The 27,592-nt window shown below is 43.7% G+C and overlaps 1 protein-coding gene across 5 annotated transcripts in view; it reads left to right on the top strand.

Moving 5' to 3' along the window:
- The window catches only part of Adamtsl1 (ADAMTS like 1), a 924,007-nt gene that overhangs the window by 797,654 nt on the left and 98,761 nt on the right, over positions 1-27,592 (top strand). For all 5 annotated transcript variants that reach the window (XM_087904876.1, XM_087904875.1, XM_087904874.1 and 2 more), the window contains one exon: positions 13,255-13,465. In XM_087904876.1, the coding sequence (XP_087761002.1) occupies positions 13,255-13,465 (211 nt within the window). The remainder of the gene's footprint in view (positions 1-13,254; positions 13,466-27,592) is intronic.

Raw genomic sequence — 27,592 nt, 5'->3', positions numbered from 1 at the left:
CTCAACAGCTTTGTTTTCTGTCCTGGGTAAGCACTACTCCATGTATGTCTTGTCACCACGCTGGCAGCGAATGTTATGGAAGTTAAGTCCAACATGTCACAAATGCCTTTCCCTCAGTGTCCATCACCAAAACCATGACTCCCTTCCCTCGCAGGTCCCACGAAGCCTTATATACTGTTCACCCTGTTCCCCCGTGTTAGCTGGTATTTATTAAGCACAAAACAAGGACATTTTCTGCTATCTTGTGTCTCTCCACCCCAGGCCCCTGACTTAGATTCTTACCCAGAAGTGCTCACTTAAACCTCAAAACAACCCTGTGAAATCAGAATTCCTGTTACTCCTATTTTAAATGTGGAAGGTTGCTAAGTAACTTTCCTAAGATTTTTCTAACAAGTAGCAAAGCACAAGCCATCTGTGACTAATTTGATCCCAGAGCCCAAGGCCAAGGTGAAACAGGCCTCCCTGAGTAACAGGCACTAATTTAGTTCCCAAAGATGCTGGGACGCATAAGGGTCCCAGTGACCCTAGTCACAGTCTAGGAAAGGAATCCAAGAAGCAAACAATGATGTAATGGATGTGAGGCCAAGGAAGGAAGCAAACGGCGCTCTGGTGAAGAGACAATGGCACACTGAGGAGGAAGGACCCACCCCTGGTCAGCAAGACAGAGATCAGAAAGAACAGAACAAGAGGAGGGGTTAGGAGCCCACCTGAGGAGCTGGACTTCCCTAGTTTGTCAGTAGATGCTGGTGTACAGCTGAGCCATAGCCACCTGAGCCTAGCCCAGAAAGGCACTTCAGAGACTACACAAGGACTTGAAGTTTGAACTGTGGGAGACGTGGAGCCAAACTGATGGTTTTTATAACTTACATTTTGTTTAAGAAAAACTTCAGGTTTTTTTTAAAAAGTCTGCCATATGCATTAATAGTAAACAGCAAGTGTTTCATGGGAAATGTCTTAGTCCACTTCTGCTGATACTAAATAAAATACCTTTTACTCCAAGGGCTAACATCCATTATTATCAAATTGTCCAAGGGTTATTTGTAAAAAAGGGAAATTCCTCACCCTTCTGGATGGTGGAAAGTCCAAGATCAAGACCCTGCTATGTTGGGAGAGCTGCTGTTTATAGAGCTCCGGAACACACGTGGGGCGCACTGTGTCCTCCTACAGAAGGATGCTGGACAGGGAGGAAGGACGGAGTATCCACTTCAAAGCCTCACATGCGAGCATTTGTCCATTCATGAACACAGAGATCTGTGACAGAGACACCTCTGAAAGGCCCCCACCTCTCCATATGGCCACACTGGGGGTTAAGTTCCCAGCACACAATTCTGAAGGTACCCTCCGAGGATGGCAGACACATAACCTGATACTCACCAAAGCTCTTGTTGCTCATCAGCCCTTTGGGTGCCAAATGGACGATTCTTACCTCCTCAACTGGTATTATCATGGTTGCCAGATGGTGGCTTAACAAACTCTATCGTTCCTTCCAGGTTAGCAATAGGCGTTCTACTATGGCACAGTTTTCTCATTTTAATGGTTACTTAAAGGGTTAACATCCATTATGATCAAATTGTCCCAGCCATGGCCAATGGGACCTGTTCTAGCCAGCTTCTGTGTCCTTTTTACAAAAACCCCATCACTCTGCAGTACCTCCCAGTTTTCTGGTGTCACAAGATGTTCCCAGCTCAATGGCTTTTTTTTCCCAACCCTGCTCTACAGTGATCCATTTCTGTAGGAGCAGTTGTTTTTGGTAGGGAATAGAGCTAGAATCTCTTCTGAAGAGATCCTGAGGGCTAGACCCTTCGATGCTTTGATGCCACTAGGGTGTCTGTCATCACTTCTAGGGCTGTCAGTGAAAAGAGCTGGACAGTGTTATGTGCATATCTGTGTGTTTGCTCATGCCCATTGTACCTGTTTATTAATAGCAATGAGTTGGGGGCAGGAGGGAGGATCTGTTAACAAAGCGCCTGCCATGGCATTCATGAGGACCTGAAGTTGCTGAAGTTGGATCCCCAGAACCCACATAAAAAGCTAGGTGTGACAGCATGCACGGTGATCCAAGCACTGGACAGGTGGAGACAGGAAGATCAACACAGCACGCGTGTGTAGAGGTGAGCACGCACACACACACACACACACACACACACTGCTTTTGAACCCAACCCAGTTTTTCAAGGACCTATTCTGGCTTCACTCCTTCACATATTTGCAATTACCCTCACGGACAATTAAGAAACCTGGCTCACATTACTTTTCAGATTTTTGTGTTTATTTGTTCAGTCTTCTCAATGTTTGACTTCCAGCTACCCTGGCCCAGTGTTGAACTGTGAGCCACACCCTGAGCCACTCCCCACCAATGCTAAAGTGCAGCCCTTACAAAGGAGAGGAAGCAACCATTCTGAGTGCTCAGCTCCAGGCTAGAATGCTCCCCACTCTCTACCAAAGCTAAGCCCTGGTCATACTAGCTGCTTGCCCCACTGACAGCTCAGCTCTGACTGCATATGGTTGTGTTTTTAATTAGCATACTATTCTGCCAGATAATGGCTTTCATTATACTACTTTTACACATATATACAATGCACTCTGGTCACATTTGCCACCAACTGGACCATCTCTTGATCCCTTCTTCCTTTCTGCTTCTCTCCTTTCTCCCCCAAATTGTTCCCATTCTATATTCATCTTTGTTTTTCAGATACTTACATTAGCATATGCTCACTGTACACTTGTTCACATGTTTAGTTATGACTTTTTCAAACATGTACATCATGCACTTTGGTCATATCATACCCCTGCACACATTCCTCTCTTGTCCCTTTATCCTCTGGTTCCCTTCCTCTATCCAAACAATCACCATTCTACTTCTATATCTGACTTTGTTAAAGCCTAGATCCTTTTCCTAAGAGAAAACAAAGCTGTTTTCCTGAGTATCTTTTTGCTTACCATGATTATCTCTAGTTCCATCCATTTTTCTGAAAATGACAACATAGTACTCTTCTTTATAGCTGAGTAATTCTCCATTTTCTTTATCCAACCATCAGTTGATGGGAACCTAGACTCATTTCACAACTTGGCTATTGTTAATAGTACTGTAAAACTGTGAGTGTGCAAGTGACTATTGTACACTTGTGTACAGTGTTCTATTGTACACTGATTTTGATTCCTTCAGATCTACATACCCAGGAATGATATAGCTGGGTGATGATTTTCATTTTGAAGAAACTCCATATAATAGCCACAGCTCCCAAATAATCACACAGAGATTTATTACTAATTATAAATGCTCAGCCGATAGCTTAAGATTGTTACTAATTAGCTCTTACAACTTAAAATTAACCCATATTTCTTATCTATGTTGTAACACAGCGTGGTACCTTTCTTTAACACAGCCTGTTTATCTTCCTTCTCCCTGCATCTCCTAGTGACTCCCCCGTCTTCCTTCCAGTGTTCTCTGTCTGCAAGTCCCGCCTAACTTCTTCCTGCCTACTATTGGCCATTTAGCTATTTATTAAACCAATGAGAGCAGCACATCTTCACAGAGTATGAATGATCATTCCCCAATATTACACACGTTTCCATTGCCATCAGCAGTGCACTGGCTACCACCACCACTCTATCTCCTACTTCCTCACCAGTGTGTTCTTTTTTGTTTCCTTGAGGATAGCCATTCTGACATGGGTGAGATGGAATCTCACTATATGTTTTCTTTTTTGTTTGTTGTTGTTTTGTTTTATTTTAGCTGCATCCAGTTATGGGCATCACAGAAACCTGGGAAGGAAGGTAACAGTAGACAGAGACACAAGTCTCTAGGTTCACTTCAAGAGTGAACAATTTTTATTTTCACAGCGCTATTTACATATTGTTTAACTGGTGCTAGAAATCCCATGGCCAACAGACCCTGAGCAAATCATACCTTTGTCCCCCTTATCTGAGTTTTTCCTTTGATGCCCTTGCTTTACACCAGAAATCATTCCTCCTAGGCTTTATTTTGTGCCTGAAGTTTTCCACGGTCACAGAACCACATCTGGGTCAGAGTTTGTGTCCAAGAAAGGAATTTAAGACCATCTGAACCCAACAGTTTTGATTTGCACTTCCACACACACGACTAAGGATGTTGAATATTTTTGTGTATTTGGGGGAAGTCATTTCTACTTCTTTGTCTACTGATTGACTCATTTATTGCTTTGATTAGTAGTTCTTTGGGGGTTTGATATTTTTGAGTTATTTATGAATTTTGAATATTAATTTCTTGACAGATAAATAGCTGGTACATAGTTTTTCCCTCTGTGTAGGGTGTCTCTTCCCAAAGGAAATGTAAAGTCAGAGGACATGCTTGACCAGACTTGCACTGAGACTGACACTAGGAGCTGGGGTGATGGACAGAGAAGTTTGACATTGTGGGAGCTGGAGGCTTTGTGTAGATGGGTCTGACATTGTGGGAGCTTGGGCTATGAATAGAGGAGGCTGACAACGTGGGAGCTTAGGCTATGGATAGAGTCAAACGCTGTGGAAACTGGGGGTGATGGATAGATTGAGTACAGGAAGATGTGAAGATGAATTTGGAGCCACTGGTAATCATCTAAGAAACTACAGAGGAAATGGGTCCTGAACATTGCCTGACTACCCTACTTTAATCTTTCTAGAGTTGACTATACTTCATGGTGTCCAATTTACTGTCTTCCTTCCGATCGCAGATATAGTATAAGGAAAATAAAGACTTTTAAGGAACTTTACTGTTTAAAAAAAATCTCATGCTATAAACAGTGAGTAGAGATGTCATGTTGGAGATTAACACATAATTTTGAAGAATACTTCTACCAAAGACCTAAAATTTACAGTGATATTTTTCCTACAAACAAAAACTACATTTTAAATTATTAGATAAAACTTCAAGTCTACTTTATACAGGTTAAGGCAGGAGAGGCGTCTCATGATTTAATAGGGCAAATCAGGGAGAGACTTGTACTTTTATACTCTGAGGTTCTGGGAAGCGAAGGGCAGTACCTTTTCAGAAAAGAAGAACAGAGAAGATTTGGCAGCTCTCACAAAGAGCCCTGTCCAAAGGAATGTAAACTGTCTTTCTACTTAATAGCTAATGCAAACAAAGCTGCTCATAAGAGTCAACCACCATGGACTTCGATGGCCCACTTAGCTCCAAAGGCCACATTTGCAAAGGCCAAGTGAATCTCTCTGGCAGACTACACTCTACCTTTGCCCATTCGGCTGCCAAGGGCCACTTCCCTGGAATGCCAACTGCAAGTGTGTGCGAGGCCTGGGTGGTGCCAGCGTGTTTATTTGTATTACTAAGAAATAGTGCTGCCACTCCGCCATTTGTCTTCTCCTTAGACTCCGAGCAAAGGGATCCTGGCCTTGGTTACTCAAAGATTCTTTGTTCTGCAGTGTTAATTATCCTGCCTTCGGAGACAGGGTGGCTTAATAGTGAAGTATGCAGGAGCCGGGCTGCCTGAGTCTGAATCCTGACTCTCTTGTTTATTATCTGTGTAACTTAGGACAGATGGCTTAATGCCTCAGAGCCTTGGCTGGCTCACTCAAGTCTCCTCTCCACAGGGTCATGTGTGTAAGCACGTGTATCAGCTCAGCCCTTGAGTTCTACTGGGGCCTCAGTGAATGTCATATATGTAAGCACGTGTATCAGCTCAGCCTTTGAGTCCTACTGGAGTCTCAGTGAACATCATATATGTAAGCACGTGTATCAGCTCAGCCCTTGAGTCCTATTGGGGCCTCAGTGAACGTCATATATGTAAGCACGTGTATCAGCTCAGCCCTTGAGTCCTACTGGGGTCTCAGTGAACAAATTTTGAATGATGCAGAGCTGAGAAATGCAAATTCACTGTGCTGCCCCTTAATAGAGGGCAGCTCCGTTTTTCACTGCCTGGGTCCAAGTCGTAGTGCCTTAGAAGTGATATGCGCGACACTGACATGAGTATGTGGAGCCCTTCGCTCAGCTTCTCCAGGCCTGGGCTCCTGCTATAACATAGACATTAACCGTGGCTCTCTCACAGGGCTGTGGGGGTGGTGAAAGGAGGAGTGTGTTAGAGCATGCGGCTAGGATAGGGCTGTGCAAATGTTAGTGACTGCGGTTGGTGCTGGTCACCTGAGGTATCAGTCAGACTACTGTCACATTATGGCATTTGCCTGTCCCAAGACCTCGAGCTGACCTGATCTTAGTAAGGTAATCAGGACAGTCAGTAGGCTGGACTGTGAAGCCAAGTCTATGTAATGTGGAGTTTCAGTGGCAGGTCACCTTAGGCATGTGTGATGCTGTCGGTGGGAAGGAAGACAGATCCAGCTACTGAGACGGAGCTTAGTCCTCCGCCCACCCTCTGCCCGCTCTCTGCCCGCCGTCTGCCTGTCATCCTTGAGTAGGAGTCAGTGACTCTGGAGCTTGGCAGGTGAGGAGAATCCACTAAAGTATTTCCATCCCCAGAATCTTCTCTACCTATAAACAGGCTTTAACAAATGGACAGTAATGGAGAGGAAAAAGGGTTCAACAGAAAGAAGTAGAGAAAGAAAAAATGCTGGGGAAACCAGAGTCTTTCTGACATGTTGGCCGAGGTCCCAACCATGAGCTAAACACCTACAGCCTAGAAGCTGAAAGAAAGCAGAGCTACCAGCCTGGCACCAGGGTCTGCCAGCCCAAAGCACTGCTGCAGGGGAGTTTCAGAATTCAGGAACTTTGTGTTAAAATGGCTAAAACATACATCACATAACTGCTCCAAAATTCTGCAGGAGGAAGAGAGGGTAACCACATACCCCTCTAGTAGGCCAAAGCATCACAATAAAACATATAAATATTTACATGAAATAGGATTCAGTCTATTAAAAGGTTATCAGTTTAGGCTCAGTTTTGCCACCAAGAGTTATACCACACTGAAGAAACATGTGGTGCCAGTTTTGCAGCTGTCTGTGGAAGTGGGCTGTTGAAAGGACACAGGAATCCACAAGGATGACCTCAGCTAAGCGGAGAGGAGGCCTGAACTGGTCATCTCCCGTAATCAGATTGGTGACTACCCTAATTGTCATCAGAGAGCCTTTGTCCAGTAACTGAGGTAAACAGACATAGAGATCCACAGTCAAGTGCTGGGCTGGGAGTCATGTCGAAGAGAGGAAGGAGGAACTGTATGAGCCAGAGGAGTTTAGGTCATGATGGGAAGGGGAACCCAGGTGGGGAACCCACAGAGACAGATGACCTGAGCAGTTGGGAGCTCATAGACTCTGAACCATCAGTAAGGGAGCCTGCATGGGACCAAGCTAGGCCCTCTGCATATGTATAACAGTTGTGTAACTTGATCTATTTGTGAGGCTCCTAGCAGTAGGATCAGAACCTGTCCCTGGCACTTGAACTGACTTTTGGGGACCTATTCCCTATGGTGGAATGCCTTGCTCAGCCTTGATGCAGTGGGGAGGAGCTTGGTCCTGCATCAACTTGATGTGCCATGTTCTGTTAACTCCTATGGAAGGCCTGCCTCTTTCTGAACAGAGAGATGCAGGAGAATTAGATTGGGTGGTGGTGGTAGATCAGAGGCGAGACAGGGAGAGGGAAATGGGAGGAAAGGAGTGGGGGAAACTGTGGTCAGTATATAAAACACATGAAAAAATGTAATTGATAGAAGAATAAATAAAATACAAAGGGAGGCACCAGTGCAAGCAAGTGATCCAGAGATGCACACAGTCACGCAGCTCAGTGTGAGTCAGCACGCACTTCCTGGGCACCTGCTTTGTTCCAAGTACCTTGCTGGTGCTGAGGTTCCAGAGATTTGGTTTCCTGGAACTGTGGTAACAAAGACAAAGAAAGGGGCTTAAGGCAGCAGAAAGGTATTGCCTCCCTTTGGAAGCGGAACTCAGCTGTCAATGAAGGTGCCAGCACCCTCACCACATCTAGCTCCTTGCTAGTAATTTCTGGGGCTGTTTGTTTGTAGCATCTTCATTCCCTTCTCTGCCTCTGCCATCACATGGAATATTCTCATGGATCCCTCTCTTACCAGAACTCAATGGCATTAAACAAATGAGTATCCTGCTCTAACGCGATGGTATCGCTGTGAGACACTTCCTGGAGAGATGTGAACAGAGATCTCCTCACCCCAGATAGGGAACTGATGGCAGACCAATGCACAGATACCATCAATGTCCAATTTAGTAAATCAATGCATTATACTTGGGTTATTTATAGGTATATGAGTGACAGGAGCAGAAATGACTCAGATAGCTGCATCATCAAAGCCCTCCTCAGCATGGGTGACATCACACAAAAGCCAGAAACCTGTGTTACACCCAGTCCATGAGGACCCCAAAAGACTACCAGGGAGACCAACTCAACGAAATGCAAAAGCAGAGTTTATTGTGTGCACAATACAAGCTGGCAGAGACCTAATCAGTGCAGCAGCAGCAGCAGCAAGAGGAGGTACCCCGCCCTTCTAAAGGGCATTATTTAAAGGCAAAAACCAGAAAAGTTACATGAGCAGGGTGTACGATGGCAGGTGATTCTATCTACAATGGTTGGAACAATTGGAACGTTAGGAATTTCCTTTGGATGATCCATTCCTGGGTGGTGCCTGGGTGGTCTCAGTTTGTGGTCTTTCTTACACCCAGGTATTGCCTTAGGGAAAACCACTGAGACTCAGGCCTCTATTTAGCTTGTCACAGCTGGGTCCTATACCTGTAGCACACTGCACTGCTCGCAGGCAGCTGAACAAGTTGGAGAGTGGCCTTTCTAGGTGGTTCAGCTGGTCAGAGCCTCTTCCACACAGCTCAGTCATTCCCATTTTCTTCTGAACTGTTAAATTGGCCTCTGGGTTTGTCTGAAAGTCTTCTTTACATCATAGCTTGTCAGCAGGGCTGGGGTGGTGCATGCCTTTAATCCCAGCACTCGGGAGGCAAAGGCAGGCAGATCTGTGTGAGTTCCAGGCCAGCCTGGTCTACAAGAGCTAGTTCCAGGACAGGCTCCAAAGCTACAGAGAAACCCTGTCTCAAAAAAAAAAAAAAAAAAAAAAAAAAAAGCAACTCTTAACAGTTCTTTGTGTTTTGCATATACCTGGGGAGGGAGGAGCATAGTGAATCTGGTCTGCTTCTGGGACTTTCCAGAGCTTTTTTGAGTTACTTACTTCCTGTACCAAGGAGCGTCTCTGCAGCAGATGGAGTATTTCAGCTCTCTGTAAACATCCTGCCTTAAAATCCTGCTGTTTCACCCCTCCCCAAGTTTCCCTCTGCGAAAGAAGGCTTTAACCTGGAAGAAAACTGCTGTGTACCAGGTTTAACTGGTGGAATGTTCCCCCACGGGCTCAGGTGGTCTCCAGTGAGTGATGTTACAGAGCCTTTCAGACTTAAGGTCACTAGAGGTGTCCCTTGAGGCACACAGAATACATACTCACTCCTGGTCTTGGCTCTCTGCCTCCAGTCTAAGGCTGATAGACACCCCTAACTGTGTGTTCATAGTCATAAACTCCAGCATGACCTTCCCACCCAAATGAACCATAGCTCATGAAACAGTAAGCCAAAATAAGCCTCCCTCCCTTAACTTGCTCCTATCAGGTATTTAGCCATGGCAGTGAGAAGAAGCTACTGCATCTATCTATTATGAGCTATCTGAAGTAATTACATCTGCAATGAACCTTTCCCACATAGCATCATACTCAGTGCTACTGTGGGTTAGAACCCCGATATATCTGCTGGGGAGATGCAATTCTATGGAGAATAGCGGGAGAAACAAATTAGACACCGCCACGTGCTCCATTCGAGACAACAGCTGAGTTGAGGTAGTGATGTTGGTGTAAGTATGGTGACTCCCCGGAGAAGCAAGGATTAAGAGACTATATGGATGGAGAATTTTCCTCAGTGACAGTGACATTGTAAATGGAGATGAACAGATAAGCGAGTTCACCCAAGGAAGGGGTAGGAGAGGCTCACGTCCAAAGTTCAGCTCTGACTTCCTTATTACTGGGCGTATGCCAGGCTGGACCCAACACTCCAGGAAAGCCTACCAGTGTCCCCCACCCTGTCAGCCGGAGCTAATCATGCCCCCAGCTGGCTTCCGCGGGAAGATCACTGTCTTGGAAACGGTCAAAGGCCTACGGAGCAGGGGTTATCTGCTGCCTGCCAGATCCGCAGCCCACAATCACAGCCTCTGCATAGAAGAGAAACAGGAGAGCCTATGCTTCCTCCCTTTTTTGGCCAAAGTTGATTAAAATATTCTTGACCCAGAATCAGCCAAGTGCTTACTACACAGATAGCATCTGCTGACCTCCTTCCTGGAGAATGTATAATGTGCTTTATTAGGGCAGACAGCGTTTCTCCGACAGTATTCAGCTGGCCTCATAGCTGCCAAAATGCCTCTGCTTCAAGGACCTCGCTGCTGAGTTGCTGCCAGGAGTGAAGCAAAAGCAGGGGATGAGGGTACAAAGCCTGGGCCTGGCAAGCTTTAACCTCGGAACAGCACGGACTACGGCAGAAACTCCTTTTTGAGACGTGGAGAGTGGGCATTGCTTTCTGCCCACACCTAAGCTTCTCACTTGAAGATGAGAGGGATGTGGGGAACACCTTTTCTGAACACACGCAGGAAAATGTGCACAAATCCCAGGTGTGCAGCTTGGTCCAGTGAACCCTTTCAGAAGGTGGAGCCAGGTCCAGCACTGAGATGGCTACGCCATCCGGAAGGACCACACTCTCTACTGTGGTTCCCGCCCACCGACGGCAACTACCTTCCTGACCTGTAATACACCGACTTTGAGGTCGGAGCTGGTGTAATGAAACACAAGGTGTGAGGCTTTGTGCTGTGTGGCCCCACACCCTCGTTTTCAGGCAATGTTTTTGCTTGTTCCTGGAGTTCATTAGTATTGTTGTATGACAGTTTATTTATTCACCTGCTGATAAACGTATAAGTGTTTCCCAGTCTCGGCATGCCTGTGTGGTACCCCTATGAATGTTCCGTGGATGAATAGGTGTACACTGGGAAGGGATAGATACTTGTATATAATTTCCTTTTGCTGTTTAAAATCTGTACACCCCCCCCAACACACATATACACAACAACCTAGATGCTTACAAGACTAAATATTTGTCATCTCTGATTGCTTACTTAAGTAAGGAATTTGGAAGCAGCCTAGAGAGGTGGACCTGGCTCAGCCCCTGTCTAGGCTAAGGTCATCTGAAGCTGGCCTGGGGCTGGCTTAGAAGGCACATCTCACAGATGAATGGCAAGTGGACGCTAACTGTGGCAGGATGCCGCAGTTCTTCAGCTACGGGATCGTTCCTCAAGACTGTGCTCATGACCTCACCACGAGGAAGCCATCAGCCAGAGCAGAAGCGGAAACTACATCATGGATGATCTGACCCCTAAAGTCACGCGGTCTCCCTTATGCCTCATTCTGCTCATGGGAATAGAGCATCTAAGTCCAGCCCTCGCTCAAGAATCCAACTGGGAGGGAAAGATGGGCACACTTTCCTCAAACCTACAAGTCCTAAAGCTCGGGCTTGATTTTCTAGGGTCCCATAAATAAAAAGTTTATAGACAGTCAAACAAGAATCCTTAAGAAATGTGTTCAGCCCACCCCTTTTATTTAAAATTTTGTGAATGGTTTTGGAGATTTTTGAGATATTTCTTGAAGACACCATTATACAAATAGAGAGAATACAGAGACTTTGGTGTCAGGTATAGCCAAGTAAGTTTGAATCCTGAATTCACTACTTCATTATAAGTATTTGAATTCTTCAGCCACACCAGTGCTCAAATTCCTCAACTATAAAATTAAGGAAATCAGTGAAACCTATCTTTCTGGAGGTAACTAAATAAGATCAATTTGTCTGCCCTCCATAGTGGTAGAGTACTTCCTTCTGTCGGTTTTTCAGGAATTTATTAGCCATCTCCATGAACCACCTAGATGGCGTTCCAGTGGATTCTGTGAGTGGTATAAGTCACACTCCAACACAGGCTCTATCTAAGGTGATAGACACTGTGACGGGGCCCTTGAAAGGCAAAAAAAAAAAAAAAAACAAACCTATAATCCGGTTGAGAAAACAATGACCCATGCCTGGAGCAGATATAAATGCATATGTAATAAACGTGGAAGACATTCTGAAACAGGAAGACAGGGCAAAAACTATTCCAGGACCTTGGTTCCATTTGCTAAAGAAGATGGTACTAGAGGGCCATGAGGGATAAATGGAAATAGCAAAGGAGTTGATGCAATTATTCATCATAGTGTTGATGAAGGGGGAGGGGAAGTAAGTGGGAGGTTAGAGTAGCAAGCAAAAATGGGAGTTTCTACTCAGTGTTACAATTGGCGGAAAATCATTAAGGCTAAAGGCTTTTGAAACAGTTTTCTGGGCTCACTAGAGAACCTTGACAGGCCTAGTAGTAAAGGAAGCCCCCCTGTGCTCTCCCTGGCTGGCTCCCTTTTATAGAACCTGTGTGTCTCAAGTGGTGAACAGAAGACCTAAAACTGACCATTAGAGAACACTTCTGAGTCAGAGTCCAGGCAACTGAACTTTGTCCTTATTGCTGGAACTTTTGGAGGACCAGTCGACAGGGAAACACAGTGGGGCTGGTTTTATAGGCCCTTAGATCACAGTAAACGTACTTCTCCAGGCATGGCATTTGGAGCCTGCCATTCATGCGCTCGGCTCATCTGTGTATTCGTCTTCCCTGTCCAGATAATGAGCCACTCGCTCCTTACTTCTCTGATCTATTTTGCAGTCTCTGCTTCTGGTCCATTAGCCAGCCCCAGGCAGTGATGATATTTATGCATAAGACACAGGCATTTCTGTGCTATGATGGAAGTTTAAAGGAAGTTGAATCCAGCGACCTTTCACTTTGAAACCAACAAATAAGAAGCACAAATGTTTCCACCTCACACACAATGGAGGCTAGAGAAATAAGCAGAGAAGCGTTCTCTAGTCTTTCTAGACACTGGTGAAAATATGATCCCTGAATCTTTTATGTGCACATCTAGCATTCCCCCACCTCTTTGGATGAAGTTCATCTGTTCTGTCAAAATAGATACAGTCGCCACAGTTGCAACTTTTCCTGGTGATTCTTGGAAATAAACATTGGCTGTCCTATGGACTTCTTTGCTGTAGTCCAAATGAACTCTAAGCATGAGGGGATGGTTGGGTTTGGAGCTCATGACCCAATCCCTAATCAAACCTCTCAGAGAACCTTCCCCACTCCCAGTGAGGGGTTTCGACTGTAAAGTGTTCGCACGGGAACTCAATTAGGTTCTTTCTCATCTTACTTCTTTCCAGATGGGAAATTGGCAAGTGGAGCCCGTGTAGTCTCACCTGTGGGGTTGGCCTGCAGACCAGGGATGTCGTCTGCTCCCACCTACTTTCGAGAGAGATGAACGAGGTGGTTGTCCTTGCTGATGAGCTGTGTCACCACCCGAAACCAAACACAGTACAGGCCTGCAACCGCTTCAACTGCCCCCCAGCCTGGTACCCTGAGCAGTGGCAACTGGTGAGTCCTGACGGTACTTACAAATGCAGTGTTTATGGGGAGCAGTGATTCAAGACAAAAGGACTTTTTTTTTCCCAGAACGGTATACTTAAGCTCTGCTACCTCTCCCTCCTTAGCTCTTCTCCAACCTTCCTCAAACTTAGGCCTTTTCATTGTAAATACCTCGTTCTTTCTACTGTGAGATAGCCCAGGGTTCTCCAAAAGCACCACTCACACACCCTCCATCTGTAGATCTGGGCATGTTCCTGATACCACACACACACCCTCCATCTGTAGATCTGAGCATGTTCCTGATACGCACACACCCTCCATCTGTAGATCTGGGCATGTTCCTGATACCATACACACACCCTCCATCTGTAGATCTGAGCATGTTCCTGATACCATACACACACCCTCCATCTGTAGATCTGAGCATGTTCCTGATACCATACACACACCCTCCATCTGTAGATCTGAGCATGTTCCTGATACCATACACACACCCTCCATCTGTAGATCTGAGCATGTTCCTGATACGCACACACCCTCCATCTGTAGATCTGGGCATGTTCCTGATACCATACACACACCCTCCATCTGTAGATCTGAGCATGTTCCTGATACCATACACACACCCTCCATCTGTAGATCTGAGCATGTTCCTGATACCATACACACACCCTCCATCTGTAGATCTGGGCATGTTCCTGACAAATTGTAACCAAGCAAGAAACCATTTTCACTTAAAGTCACTATGGTAGTTTTTCCATAAAGATAAAATTATTCTGAATTCATGCCCTTTCCAGATTCTGCTATTTAAAATTTTAATAGTTGGGTTTTAAGGTTACTTTTCTTCTTTATTTTGAAAATTTTATATATGTATACAATGAAATATGATCATATCTACCCCCATTTTTCCTTCCCAGCTTTCCCATGACCCTCAATGCATTCCCCTCCCAATATCATATACATATAAAGGACTTCCTTACTAGTTCACCTAAGTTAGAAATCCTGAGCCAATTTCAGATTTTTTTAATTTTTTCTAATTAATCTTATAAATTCTAAAAGTCTGAAAGCCATAGTTTTAAAGCAGGAGATAACAAATTGCAGCCTGACAGTTAACCCTAACCTTCTGCCTTTTTGTAAATAAAGTTTTATTGTAACACAGACCTAACTGTCCTTTTTACATATTGTATATCACTGATTAATTTTCTAAAAGGACAAACTTGTGTGACTGTGACAAAGGCCACGTAACTCACAAAAGCTAAACTATTTACTATCAGACCCTTTACAAAATGTCTGGATCCTACACACACAAACGCGTGGACACACACACACACACATCCCAAACCAACAATAAAAATGCAACTGCTCTATTGTGATGTATTATGAAAGTTATTATGTCTCAAAATTGAAATAACCTTTGGCATGCCTCTAAAGGATAAAGGACAGAAAAGGTTCTAAGTTGGTTGTTTGGATGAAGTCTTGTGTTGCAATTTATCCCTATTAGGACATCACACATAGCTTTAAAGTGACAAGGATGGTCACAAATGTAAGCCCGTGTTTGGAAGGGCTGTGCATCCCTGTGTGCGCCCACTGTAGACTCTACAAGGGTCCCAGTTAGGATGGTAATCTTATAGTCACACAGCTGAGGAGAGAGGAGAGCTGTCCTGTACATCCTTCCCTCACAACCAAGAGATGGTCTGCTGCTTCCAAGCAGCCAAGGCTTCCGTGTTTCCTCCTTCCTTCTCCCTGCCTATCACATACTGATAATTTAGTAAATATAAACCAGCAATGAGTGAGCAAAATACTACAGTAGGGTCAACACTTGGGATCTGTAGCTCGTGTGCCCACAGATTTAACCAGTATAGACCATGTGCTTTTTAATTAGGCCTTTTTAGTTGTGTTTGTATCTATGCTGAACATGTATAGACTTCTTAAAAAATTCCTAATCAATACATGGTATTTGTGCTTTATTTGGTACTATAAATAATGTAGAGACAATTTAAGCTATAAGGAGGGTGCATTTGTTATAGAAATATTATATCATTTCATATTCAGACTAGAGCATCCATGTATTTGGGGTCTTAGCATCAAATCTTAGGAGCATCCCAGAACCAGTCCCATCCAATTGTGAGGGGTAACTATATAAAAGAAAAGCTAAAAATGAACATTATCCATGAATTTTCTTTAAAATCTTGTTTATTTATGTTATGGCTGAGTCCATTAATCCCGTGCTACTCCGTGGTGGTTTTTGGAAGTCAAGTGGATGCAATATATTTTGAACAGTTTGTGAACCAGTGTTTTACTAAGAAATACACATCATTCTGCACGGATTAGAAGCTAATTCTCACAGCAACCCCAGAACACTATCCTCATTTAAGGGTTGAGGAAACTAAGAATTATACAAGTTGCAAATTAAGGGGTGGCCTTCACCCCACTTTTTGTGTCCGCACATCCCATGGTTATATGAACGAGCCCCGTATGAGAACTCTTGATTTGTGAACGATACAACTATAGCCCAGATGTAAGGTCATGCATCCTGCATGAGAGCCTGGGTCTCTGACTTCTAGTATCTTTGCACTGAGCTGCTGCTAATTGGAGAGAACTATTGGCTTTAGGCTGCACCGTTGATTCGTGCCAGGAGAAAAGTGAGGACTCTGCTCTCGTTGGTTTCCGCTGTTCGACTTCTAAGTCTCTGGATTATGGGTAGCTTGTAGCTGGTCTTTATGTGAAGAGCACTTTGTGAATAGTGTTTTAGTCTATGACAAAATGAATGATTATACACAGAGCCAGGGCCCACGGGCCAGGAAATGCTGGCTTTGTATCTCCGTGATATATCTGTGTGCAGTTATGGATCATAAAGTAGTCTTTGTAGCAGCTTTCAGGGGAACACTGCCTTCCTCTCCACAGTCACACGTGTTGCTGAATAATGATCTTGGCCCAGTGTGCTTTCCAATTCTGGTGCACATCCCACATTCATAGCTTTGCCGCCGTTGCCAGCGCATACCCACAGCATCCATTGTAACACAGCAAAGCCCATCTACCTTGACCTAAGAAAACATGAATCTATTTGGAAGCCAATTCAGTTTCGTGCCACTAGCAAACCCTTTAGGGATGAGACAGGATTAGGCCTATTTTTCAAATCAGGAAACAAATACTGTACACCTCTTCGGCTAGTGGTTTCTCTTATGTATATCCTTGTATACCAAACTTAAAACTCACAAAAGTATTTTAATACACTAAAAAATAAAAAATTTGAAAGTCACGGTGAGTATACCCACCAGAGAGTGTCCATTAATAGTTTGATCATCGGCCACTTTTACAATCTAATTAAGCTTAGCCAAAATATTTTTCTTCTCTTGCTTCCTGGACCTTCTCAAGGTGAGCTCTTCAATACAATCAGCTAATACTGACCACCTCTGAAAAGAAATCCATTGTTTTTGTTGTATGTGATGGTTTTGTTTTATGAGGTAAGTTCAGGAATACCTGAGCTAAAGGGCTGTGGTCTCAGGACACATGAGTTAGGGTATCAGCTATTGACAGCCCCTTGTCTGATTAACCCTATGATTACTCCACCGTCTCGGCTGGGATAAGGAAACCTGGAGTGTAGTTGTGGTCCTTACTGGCCCCAGTAGTCTGCCAAGGGCTCCTTCCAGCACCCGGCCTGCAGTCTTTTTATTTTTTCCAATGAAAGAACAGATGGGGATTTCCAATCCTTTCTTTAAGACTGAGAAGCAACCTGATGGGCCTGTTGGAGTGGAGAGACGTCCTCCTTTGTGGCTGATCTCAGGGTCACCACCAACCATATATGTATGGATTTTTTTTTCCTAGAAAAGTACAGTATTATATAAATTGCCATCTGCTAGATGGAAACACAGCATCCTTTGTTCTTTGTAGACCTTTTGCCTAAAATTGGCTAATAGCCAATATTTATACATTATGCAGTTCTGCAGGGGACCAAGCCTAGACCCCATGTATGTCTGTCTGTTAAACTTTTGCTTTAGACAAAAGCAGAAATCTAATTCTAGATTTGGTTGTCAGAGGCCCATCTTTTAGTATGCACCCCTTACATTTTAATATTTGGTTTTATATAAAGAATTTATTTGACCAGGTGGTGGTGGTGCATGCCTTTAATCCCAGCACTTGGGAGGCAGAGGCAGGCAGATGTCCACGAGTTCAGGCCAGCCTGGTCTACAGAGTAAGTTCCAGGACATCCGGAAGTATACAAAGAAACCCTGTTTCTTGGGGAAAAAAATTATTTTGATTTTGATTTTTATCAATTTAACTTGAAAATGTTGCCAGTATATATTTAGATGTTTTATTATTGAATTTCCCTTGCATTGGTCCCCTGTGTCTTCTTTAATGTATTAAGTTCTTTCTCCTTTTCATCTTTGGCATTGTCTGCAAACAAGTATTAGAAATTGTGCAAGAGATGAGCTCTTGCATTAGAGGGTTACAGCCCGTGACTGGGGGTCCCTGGCAGGTCCTACCCACGTTAGCCTTGAAACACTTTGATCATGGCCACCTTCCACTAGGATGGTGTTCAGAAACCCACCATGGCCAGATAATAAGCCAATATGTACAATCCTGTCAGCCCCTCATGTCCCTTGCACATCTACTCTTGCCCCACCTCTCGTCACAGCTGCCATCTGGCTGCTGTCTGTCTCCTGCACACCTCCTCCGCTCTGCCTGTCAGACCCTGAGAGGAAACTCCCCACCACACACACACCACACACATCTTCCACAGTGAAGCCATGTAGCTGCCGCTGAACAGCCACATCCTCACGTGGTCAGGTGCGGCCCATGACTCATGGCTAAATGCTGGGGTCAGTGAAGCCAAGACCAAGTCACTGGAGGACTCCTGACACCTAAGGCAGGTGGATGGATCAGAGAAGATGAGGAGAGACACATGCCCATGTATTGGATACTTGCTCTATTTCAGAATTCAACATGCACTCCAGATTTACATAGGATTGCTCATTTTGCCCCTTGCGCAGGCACCGTCTGAACTCTCTTGACCACCTTAGGCTCAGGGAGGTGGAAACTGTCCCATCTTGAGCTGCTCAGGAATGAAGGGGAACCAAGAGACTTTAAACCCCATTCATGAGTTTGGTATTCAATGTACCTCTCCCAAGCTGTCTTTACTATTTACTCTGCATAATTAAATTGTGAAGAAATCTGAGAATACAACTTTAAATCTGAAGTTTACCTCCGTTGCCTATGTTTGGGGCTTTCTTTAATCTGTGTATTAGTTTTCTGTGGCTGTTAGAACACACTACCACAATTCTGACGTCTTAAAACAACATAAATACACTGCCTCATCCAAAGCTGGAAATGGGTTTTACTGCCCTAAAATCAAGGAGTCAGCAATCATGCTTTCTTCCTGGGGGCTCCAAGACAGGGCCTATGCCTTTTTCTTTTGTCTTCTATTTTCTCCTGTTCCAGCCTTCCCTTCCCTCTTCAGAGTGGATCCCTCCAGACATTGATTCTGTTCTCTTAACTGACCAGATTCTGACCCTCCTCTTATGAGGAACACGGACGGTGCCTACATAAACATACCTGGTTATACAGGACTGTTACTCTGTTAGCCAAGTCCCTTTGACTAGTCTAAGAAATGTGTGTACCAGTCCTAGGGACCAAGACCTAGAAACTGTCCTGGTCATTACCCAGCCAACCACACTCTGCCCAACAGTCAGCTGACTGAGCACTGGAACTCCAGCGGCATTGGTCCTTTTGATTGATAACCTGCCCTCTGTCACCCTCCCACCCCCACAACCAAACGTGGCGTCATATACACACACATCTGCATGCTTCCATTGGATTTGATTCTGAAAGTCACATTTTTAAGGGGGCAAGGAAAAGAGGAGAGAGATGCTGAAGGGTTAAGCGGAAATGAACTGGCCTGCTTGGGGTGTCACTTGGATTTTCCTGCACTGCAAATGTTTTATGTCCGGGGCTGCATCCACCCAAGTGCACAAACATATTGCATGCATCTGTGCTGAGAAGATAGGAGTACTCACCACAGTCCTGCACACACTCCACCCCGGCTTAAAGCTCGCCATTGCCCTGTAAACCTTTCTTTTATCAGGGTCACAATTCAAAAATGCACATAGTTTAGCTGTGTAAAAAAACCATATGAGAGAGGAATCTCTCCTGGCGATATTAAGGAAAGGGGAAAATTTAATGATAACTGTGCTCCAGAAAGTAAAAATTTCATTTTCTAGGTTTACACACGCACATGTGCTCACGCATGCACACACACACACACACACACACACACACACACACACACACACACACATCTTCTGGTCTAGCCTAGAGGGCTAAATTCTATCACAGCAATCATCAGTTATGCTATATCTCTGTGATTAAAATATAAACCGATGTAAGTTAAGAGTCATATTTATTGAAGAATTTATTCCCTAAAACTGTTAGAATGCATAATTGTTTTCAGTAGTGCTTTGAAGAGAATATTTACTACTATCTTTAGAAGCAGCAATAAATGTAACAGCACAGAGATCAAAAGTCAGATTTCACATGTGGAACGGTTTTGTTTTTATTTACTAGAAGAAAGCTCTTTGGCTTAATCACTCTGGATCCTATTGGGTGTCACATCGTAACAGTCTATTTAACCCAGACGTCTCACTGAGGAACCCTGTGCTTCCACAGATAGCAAGGCTTAGCTCATAGTATGCGAACAAAGTAAAGCTGATATACAAAATGGTACCGGCGTTTTAAGTTTCTCAGTGAGATCTGAGTGCTAGGTTTCCTTTCTCTCTCCGCATTCTAACTGTAGTGAGGTTCAGTTTTGACCTCTACTGTTTAAGGAATTCCCAGTCTCCTCTTACATTGCTGAACTGCCTCAACTCCCAAAGATCTACAGTGAGCCCTATGTATTCCTGGCCTCCCTTCCCAGCAAACTTGGCCATTCTCCATCCATCACTGCCATATGCTGTCACTACTAGCCAGCCCTTCCCTGTCTGGGAGCTGATGCCCTTCTCGGCCCCATGGATCTGTCACACTCAGTAAACTCTCGCGGTCAGTTTAATTCACTTCTTGCAACTGTCTTCGCTCTCTCCCTTCCTCAGCTTTTTCCCAGAACACTGATCAAATCCTCACCGCAGCAACTACACGATTCCACACAGACTTGTCCCGCATAGCTCACATCAGTGCTCCTCAATCCGCTATCAGTGACTCCTTAATGCAAACCTCCTATTGGACACTTAAAATGTCACATGCTGGAAGCCATCAAATAAGAGTTTGGCAAGCAGTGCTATTTAGGCAAATTTGATCAAGAAGCCTTTTCTCAATGGAATGGGACAGACAGAATGCTATGTGACATGTGACAGACATTTCCTGGATAGGTGTGAACAACAAAAATCTATTTATTCCCAGTAGGTAATCAACAATAGACAAAAGTACTAATACTGTTAGAGTCTGATTGGTTGAAACAATGAGTTTAATTGGGGTTATTTATAGGAATGTGGGTGAAAGGTCACTTATGGAAACAAAAGTGACTCAGAGATAACTGCATCATTAAAGTCCACCCAGCATAGGTGACAACTCACCAAAGTTACAAGGCTGGAGCACCCTGCACAGCCTGCAGCAGCTCAATAGGTTGGCGAGTGTCCCTTCCAGATAGTTCAATTGGACTGAACTTCTTCCAGGCTGCTGGACTGGTCTCTACTTCCAGGAAGTTCAGCTTATCTGAGAGTATTACTCAGCAATCCTTATGGCTATGAATGTGGAGCGGAGAGGGGAGCATAATTTATCTGGTCAGTTTCAGAACTTCCTGGAACTTCTGAGTTGTTTAATTCCTGAGTTTAACAGCTTTGATGCAGTATGGAATATTGCATGCACCCCATCCCAACCCCATCCTCACACCTATCCCTTAGAACATCCAATTGTTTTACCTCTCTTTTAATTTGGGTCTTAACAAGCGTCCTCCCAGTTGGACAGTTTTCTCTCAGAGGAAATTGCTACACAGAAAATATCAATTAATATCTTATTGGGCAATGTCCTTTGAAATCCTTTGGCCTATGCTGCCTAAGTCATTCCTTACAAACTTCATCCTGTGATCTCCTCATTAAAACCCCTACTGGTACCCCATGGTTTTAAGATTATATTCAAAGACCTTTCTCTATCTGTCCCTTATCTGACAATGTAGTCTCATGATCCCCAGGCCTCATCCTCAGGCCTACTCAGAGTTATGTTACCATGCCATGGTACTGCATAACTTGGGTGTCTGTCCTCATGGCTAGATTTTTTTTCCCCGACGTTGCCTTTTCCTCAGCCCTGCCATCAGCCTCTCCATAAACTACACTCTTTCATGTAGTCTCTCCTTGTAAAACTGATCATGTTTCTCAGTAAAGTTTTCTCCTTCACTGGATGATAGATCCCAGTAACATAAGAACCTCTTATATTCACCTAAAATCCCCAGCACCTACCATCGTGCCCAGTGGGTATGTGTAGCACAAATAATCAAAACCTAGAGGCAGATATTGGGGTTCAACCTGAAGATCAGAAAAGCAAAGCAGTCAAGTCATTAGAAAGCTCTTATCTCTAAGAAATGCTCAGATTGAAGGAGAGCGAGTTCCTGTCTCATCCTGCCTTATATTCCTCTCTAGTGCTGGGATTAAAGGTGTGAGCCACCATCACGTGCACCTGTTTCTGCATTGATCTTGTATAGCCCAGGGTGGCCTTGAACTCACAGAGATCCTTCTGGCTCCATCTACCAAATCCTAGGATTAAAGGTGTGTGCCACCACTGCCTGACCTCTAGTGACTTGATTTTACCTTCTGTTCTTCAGGCAAGTTTTATTTATAAAACATAAATAAAACATCACTATAGGTACCCAAGTGCTTGGTAAAAGAAAGAATGAGTAAAGACATGGGTGAAATGAATTATAAGCATAATAAGCAGCTCATACCATGGTCAACCTGGAAGGTTGAACTTAGAAACAGAAAATAAATGTCATTTTGCATTGTGGGCAGTAATATGGTTTGAAGTACCAAGGAAATGAACTCAACTCAAAATTAAACTACCAAATGAAACATTTTTAAAAAATATTAATGCAGGCAGAATTTATTGACCTGCTAATCATGGGGAAATCTTTGAAAGTACAGGTCACATGAGCATATTTATGCATAGAAATATAGCTTTTAAGTGGTCTCTTTATTATATATTTCTTAAATTTCACATAAAAATAATGAAGCCACAACCTTGCCATAAATCATGTATGGCAGTTAATATATGCAGCATAAATGGTATCTTTATTATTTGTTTTTATTGAATATATTTTAAAATACCCTTTACCAAAGATTTACCTTTTCATACCAGAATCTGATTTAAATGATGATTCATGAAGACAAATATTTTTCATTTAATTTTATTGAATTTCCCTTGCTTTCTCTCCTCTATAAACATTCTCGTTTGCATGCTGCCTCTCTCTTAAGGAGCCGAAGCCTCACCAAGTCCTCTAACAAAGTTATCAAAGACTTTGAAGCCTCTCCTCTTGTAAATTTTCATCCTTTTCTAAATTTTCATCTTCCATGGTTTTTAGAAATTGATAAAGACACTTTTTCATCCATGCAAACATACTGAAGGAAATTGTTAAACAAAGATGATGCAAACTTTAGAAACAGAACTTGAATGTAAATGATAGATAGATAGATAGATAGATAGATAGATGGATGGATGGATGGATGGACGGACGGACGGACGGACGGACGGACGGACGGACGGACGGACGGACGGACGGACGGACGGACAGACAGACAGACAGACAGACAGACAGATAGACAGATAGACAGATAGACAGATAGATAGATAGATAGAGGAAAGAGAAAGGATAGATAGGAACTGGTCCTCTCCCATGCTCCCATGCTTGGAAAGTCCAAATGCCCACCAGAGCCAAATCCCATTGCTGACTGGGGACACCGCTTCCTGTAATGATCAAACAGTCTAATAAAAGAAGAATCTGTCACAGCTGGATGTTTGCTTTGCATCTTTGAAACATCTGCATCTAGAGCTGTTTTATTCATCCAATCATCAATTCAGGAAACGTTTATGAAGTGCATGTTCTTTGCCAGACTACACTCTGCACTGGGGAGTACACAGATGGATAATAATTCCCCTTACTCAGAAGATTCAAAGTCCTAGCTGTGTTCAGGGGGGCAGAGGAAATAGCAGACACATGAACTATGAGCCTTGAGGAGGAGATAAGGTACCCATCCTAAATCCGGGTGTGATGGAAGGGAGCCACTGGCCAATACGCAGATGGAATAGAGGAGGCTTAGTGAAGGAGTGGCCTGTGAACTGGGCTCTCTAGGCAAGAAGTTCATGAATGAGCAAGGAGCTGTAAAGAATAGTGAACAACGTGACCAAAGGCCTGGGCAGGAAAAAGTGTCTATACCCAGAGAAGGATAAATTGTCTACTTCAACAAGTGGCCTAGCACATGGTAGAGTCCCAAAGAATGTACCAGAAGCATAGTCTAGTGTGTGAGCCCTTGCATTCCCAAGAGGGCTCTACTAGGCACAGTGGAGGTATGTTATGTGTGAGAGTAAAACCCTCTCTCCACCTTCCTAATGCTGCAACCCTTGAGTACAGTTCCTCGTGTTGTGCTGACCCCCAACCACAAAATTATTCTTACTGCTACTTCATAACTAATTTTACTGCTGTTATGAATTGTAATGATAGTTACATTTCCAGTGTTCTTAGGAAACCTTCGTAAAAGGATTGTTTGCCTCCCTTGTGCCCCCCCCAACCCGGGGTTGTGAACCAAAGGTTGAGAACCATCGCTCTACTGGCTTGTTGAATTTTTCTAATAAGAACTAAAATGTTTCCCTTTATCATAAAAATTCCACAAAATCACCTGGAGTCCTAAAGAAAGCAAAGGGCTAGGTCAGTGGTGCAGACAGTACTTGTCTATCCCATGCAAGGCACTAGAAAGAAAAGTCAAAAGTTAGACATATCGTTGTCTTAATCAAAGCTAAAAGACTCCAGAAAAGCTTTTAGAAAGAAATGTTTAGCTCCATGACAATTAGCAAGTGTTCTGAAGACCACCACATATGGTCTGGCGGTTCATTGTCTAGAACAGACCTGTATTCAGATATAGACTGACAACTCAGAAATTTAAAAAAAAAAAAGCAGAACAAGTTTCTAGGGTCATCAAAATATAATTCAAGTATTTTAGGGTGCTGGTCTCCAAATACAGATCTGAGCTAACTCCCGCCAATCAAAGAAGTCACAGGGTGGAAGCTAAGAATTGCATTGCAAAGCACCCCTTCGATGAAGGCCAACACAGGCAGACAGGCTGAGCCCAGGCTCTGTTCTGCAACTCAGGATGACTTGTTGAACATTGCACTGACTGGAAATGAACCAGTTCCAGCATCTGTGTGGTCTCAGTTGTGCAGCTTCATCTTTCTGGGCCTTCTCTTCTTTATCTATCACATGAGACTAACATTTACCTAAGGGGATGTTTACCAAAGGGCATTTATTCCAGCCATAATTTTGGAAAAACACACACACACACACACACACACACACACACATTTACTATGGGACTCAATAGAATTATATTCATTTTGAATTTTTCAATATAAAATAAAAAGTTGTTCTGGGCCATTTGAAAGTCTCTATGTTTAAAGCCTTCTAAGCAAAGTCTGTAGCCCTTATAATAGCACCCAAGGCTTTGTGGCCTCAAACCATTCACAGTACAAACAAATCATACATGGGTCAACAGAGGCCTCCTTGGGTCCCAGCTTTGGTTCTGCCACACAATAGGGTTATCTACCAGAGAATGACCTATGAAGTCATGTAAAAAAAAATAAAAATAAAGGAGGAGGAAGAGGAGAAAGAAAAAGGAGGAGGAGGTAGTGGTGGTGGTACTAGGAGCTAGCATACACATCCCAGAGTTTCTCATATAATAGTCTACAGTTGGGCTTGGCTTGGGCATTAGCCCTGTTCAAAAGCTTAGGTTGAGATATTTGCCGAGATCTTGCTCTGGACTCCCCTCCATTTCTCAGTCCTTGTGATTTTCATTGAAAGAAGTAGGAGGAGAGTAGAGTATGATAAAATAGGTAATACTTCTTATAGAGCAGTATAAAGTAGTCTGGGGTAAAGTGGCGCAATGGCCAAAGGGACCGCTGCAGAGAAAACACTATCACAGTGTCAGTGTCGGAGTGGACAACGGCCACAGCTCACTGGATCAAACTATTTTAGGCTGTAGCCCAGCAATATGACTCAGCCAGTAAAGGCACTTATTGTATGTGTGCATATGGGTGTGTTGCCTGCACGTTTGTCTGTGCACCACTTGCATGGGATGACCAAGGAGGCCAAAAGAGGATGTCAGATCCCCTGGGACTGGAATTACAGACAGTTGTGAGCTGCCATGTAGTTACTGGGAATCAAATCCCAGGTCTTCTGGAAGGGCAGCCAGTCTTCTTAACTCCTGAGCCACTTCTCCAGCCCTTGACTTAATTCTTAGAAAAGAAGGCAACAGTCTGAACTTGTTCTTTTTTTTTTAAATTGTTTTTATTGAGCTACATATTTTTCTCTGCTCCCCTCCCTTCCTCTGCCTCTCCCCTTCTACCCTCTCACATGATCCCCATGTTCCCAATTTACTCAGGAGATCTTGTCTTTTTCTACTTCCCATGTAGATTAGACCCATGTATGTCTCTCTTAGGGTCCTCTTTGTTGTCTAGGTTCTCTGGGATTGTGAATTGTAGGCTGATTTTTCTTTGTTTTATGTCTAAAAGCCACTTATGTGTGAGTACTTATAATATTTGTCTTTCTGGGTCTGGGTTACCTCACTCAATATGATGTTTTCTAGATCTATCCATTTGCCTGCAAATTTCAAGATGTCAATATTTTTTCTGCTGTGTAGTACTCCATTGTGTAAATGTACCACATTTCCCTTATCCATTCTTTAGTCGAGGGGCATTTAGATTGTTTCCAGTTTCTGGCTATGACAAATAATGCTGCTATGAACATAGTTGAGCACATGTTCTTAAGGTATGATTGAGCATTCTTGGGGTATATACCCAAAAGTGGTATTGCTGGGACTTGAGGTAAGTTGTTTCCTAATTTTCTAAGAAATCGCCATCCTGATATCCAAAGTGGCTATACCAGTTTGCACTCCCACCAGCAATGGAAGAGTGTTCCCTTTACCCCACATCCTCTCCAGCATAAGTTCTTACCTCTTACTAGATAATAATCTTACAAGGCTTGGGACCCTTGGAACCAGCTTCAGATCATCATCCATCTTTCCTGGCAGGACTCAGGTCATTCCTCTGACTGATGACTAGAATCCTTCAGTTCTTACCCTTGGTTGTATGAGCAGTTAATTGGGGTGGGACTGGGGACGTGTTTCAGCCCAAATATCTTACTGGCTACCTAACAAGACCAATGCCAAGGAGAGTGGAGCCGTTGCTTCAATGCAAGCTCACAGCTTTGGAGCCTAGACTTAATGTCTCAACAAACCCACGGGCAGCAAGTGGACTAGAGACTGTGTCTAAGAAACCGGAAGTTCCGCGAAATGTTTGGAATGAACTGCACCAAGTTGTTAAATCATGGTTTGGTAGATATTAGGTAAGGTTATATTTGGCTGAAGGAACAAATCTCAACATGACAATGGTTTTAAAAAGCCACTTCAGGTAAGGAGACGCAGGCAGGGCTTCTCAGTCGAGAATAAAGCCTATTCTGTATTTTTTACATATCACATGGAAGCCACAGTTTTTATACAGCATGCCCATTCCTGCCAGCATGGAACGGAGAAGGGATGCTAATCTCTCTTTAGATGAGGTCTTTCAAATTGCACACATCCATCTGTTTAAGTCCCATTGGTCATCATTTAGTCCAGTGGCTGTGTCTGTCTTCAAAGAAGTTGCCAAATATAGCCTATACAGAAAAACCACGTACCATTGCCAAAAGCTGAGGGCCCTTAAAAGGGAAGGGACAAATACTTGGAAAAAGCCAACCATCTCTGCCCCAGGAGGCCTCGTTCCTGCCTCATGCAGCCAGATTATAACTATTAAGTTCCATGTAAACAAAATGTTTTACTGCAGTCCCTCTGAAAACCACTGACATGAGGCTATTTTTCTTGCATACCAATTTTCAGTGCCTCTGGCTCCCAGCGCCCT

The sequence above is a fragment of the Myodes glareolus genome, chromosome 3 (assembly GCF_982192425.1).
Source record: "Myodes glareolus chromosome 3, mMyoGla1.1, whole genome shotgun sequence".
NCBI classification, from domain to species: domain Eukaryota; kingdom Metazoa; phylum Chordata; class Mammalia; order Rodentia; family Cricetidae; genus Myodes; species Myodes glareolus.
Note: the sequence above shows the minus strand (reverse complement) of the source record. Positions and strands in the feature narration are given on the sequence as shown.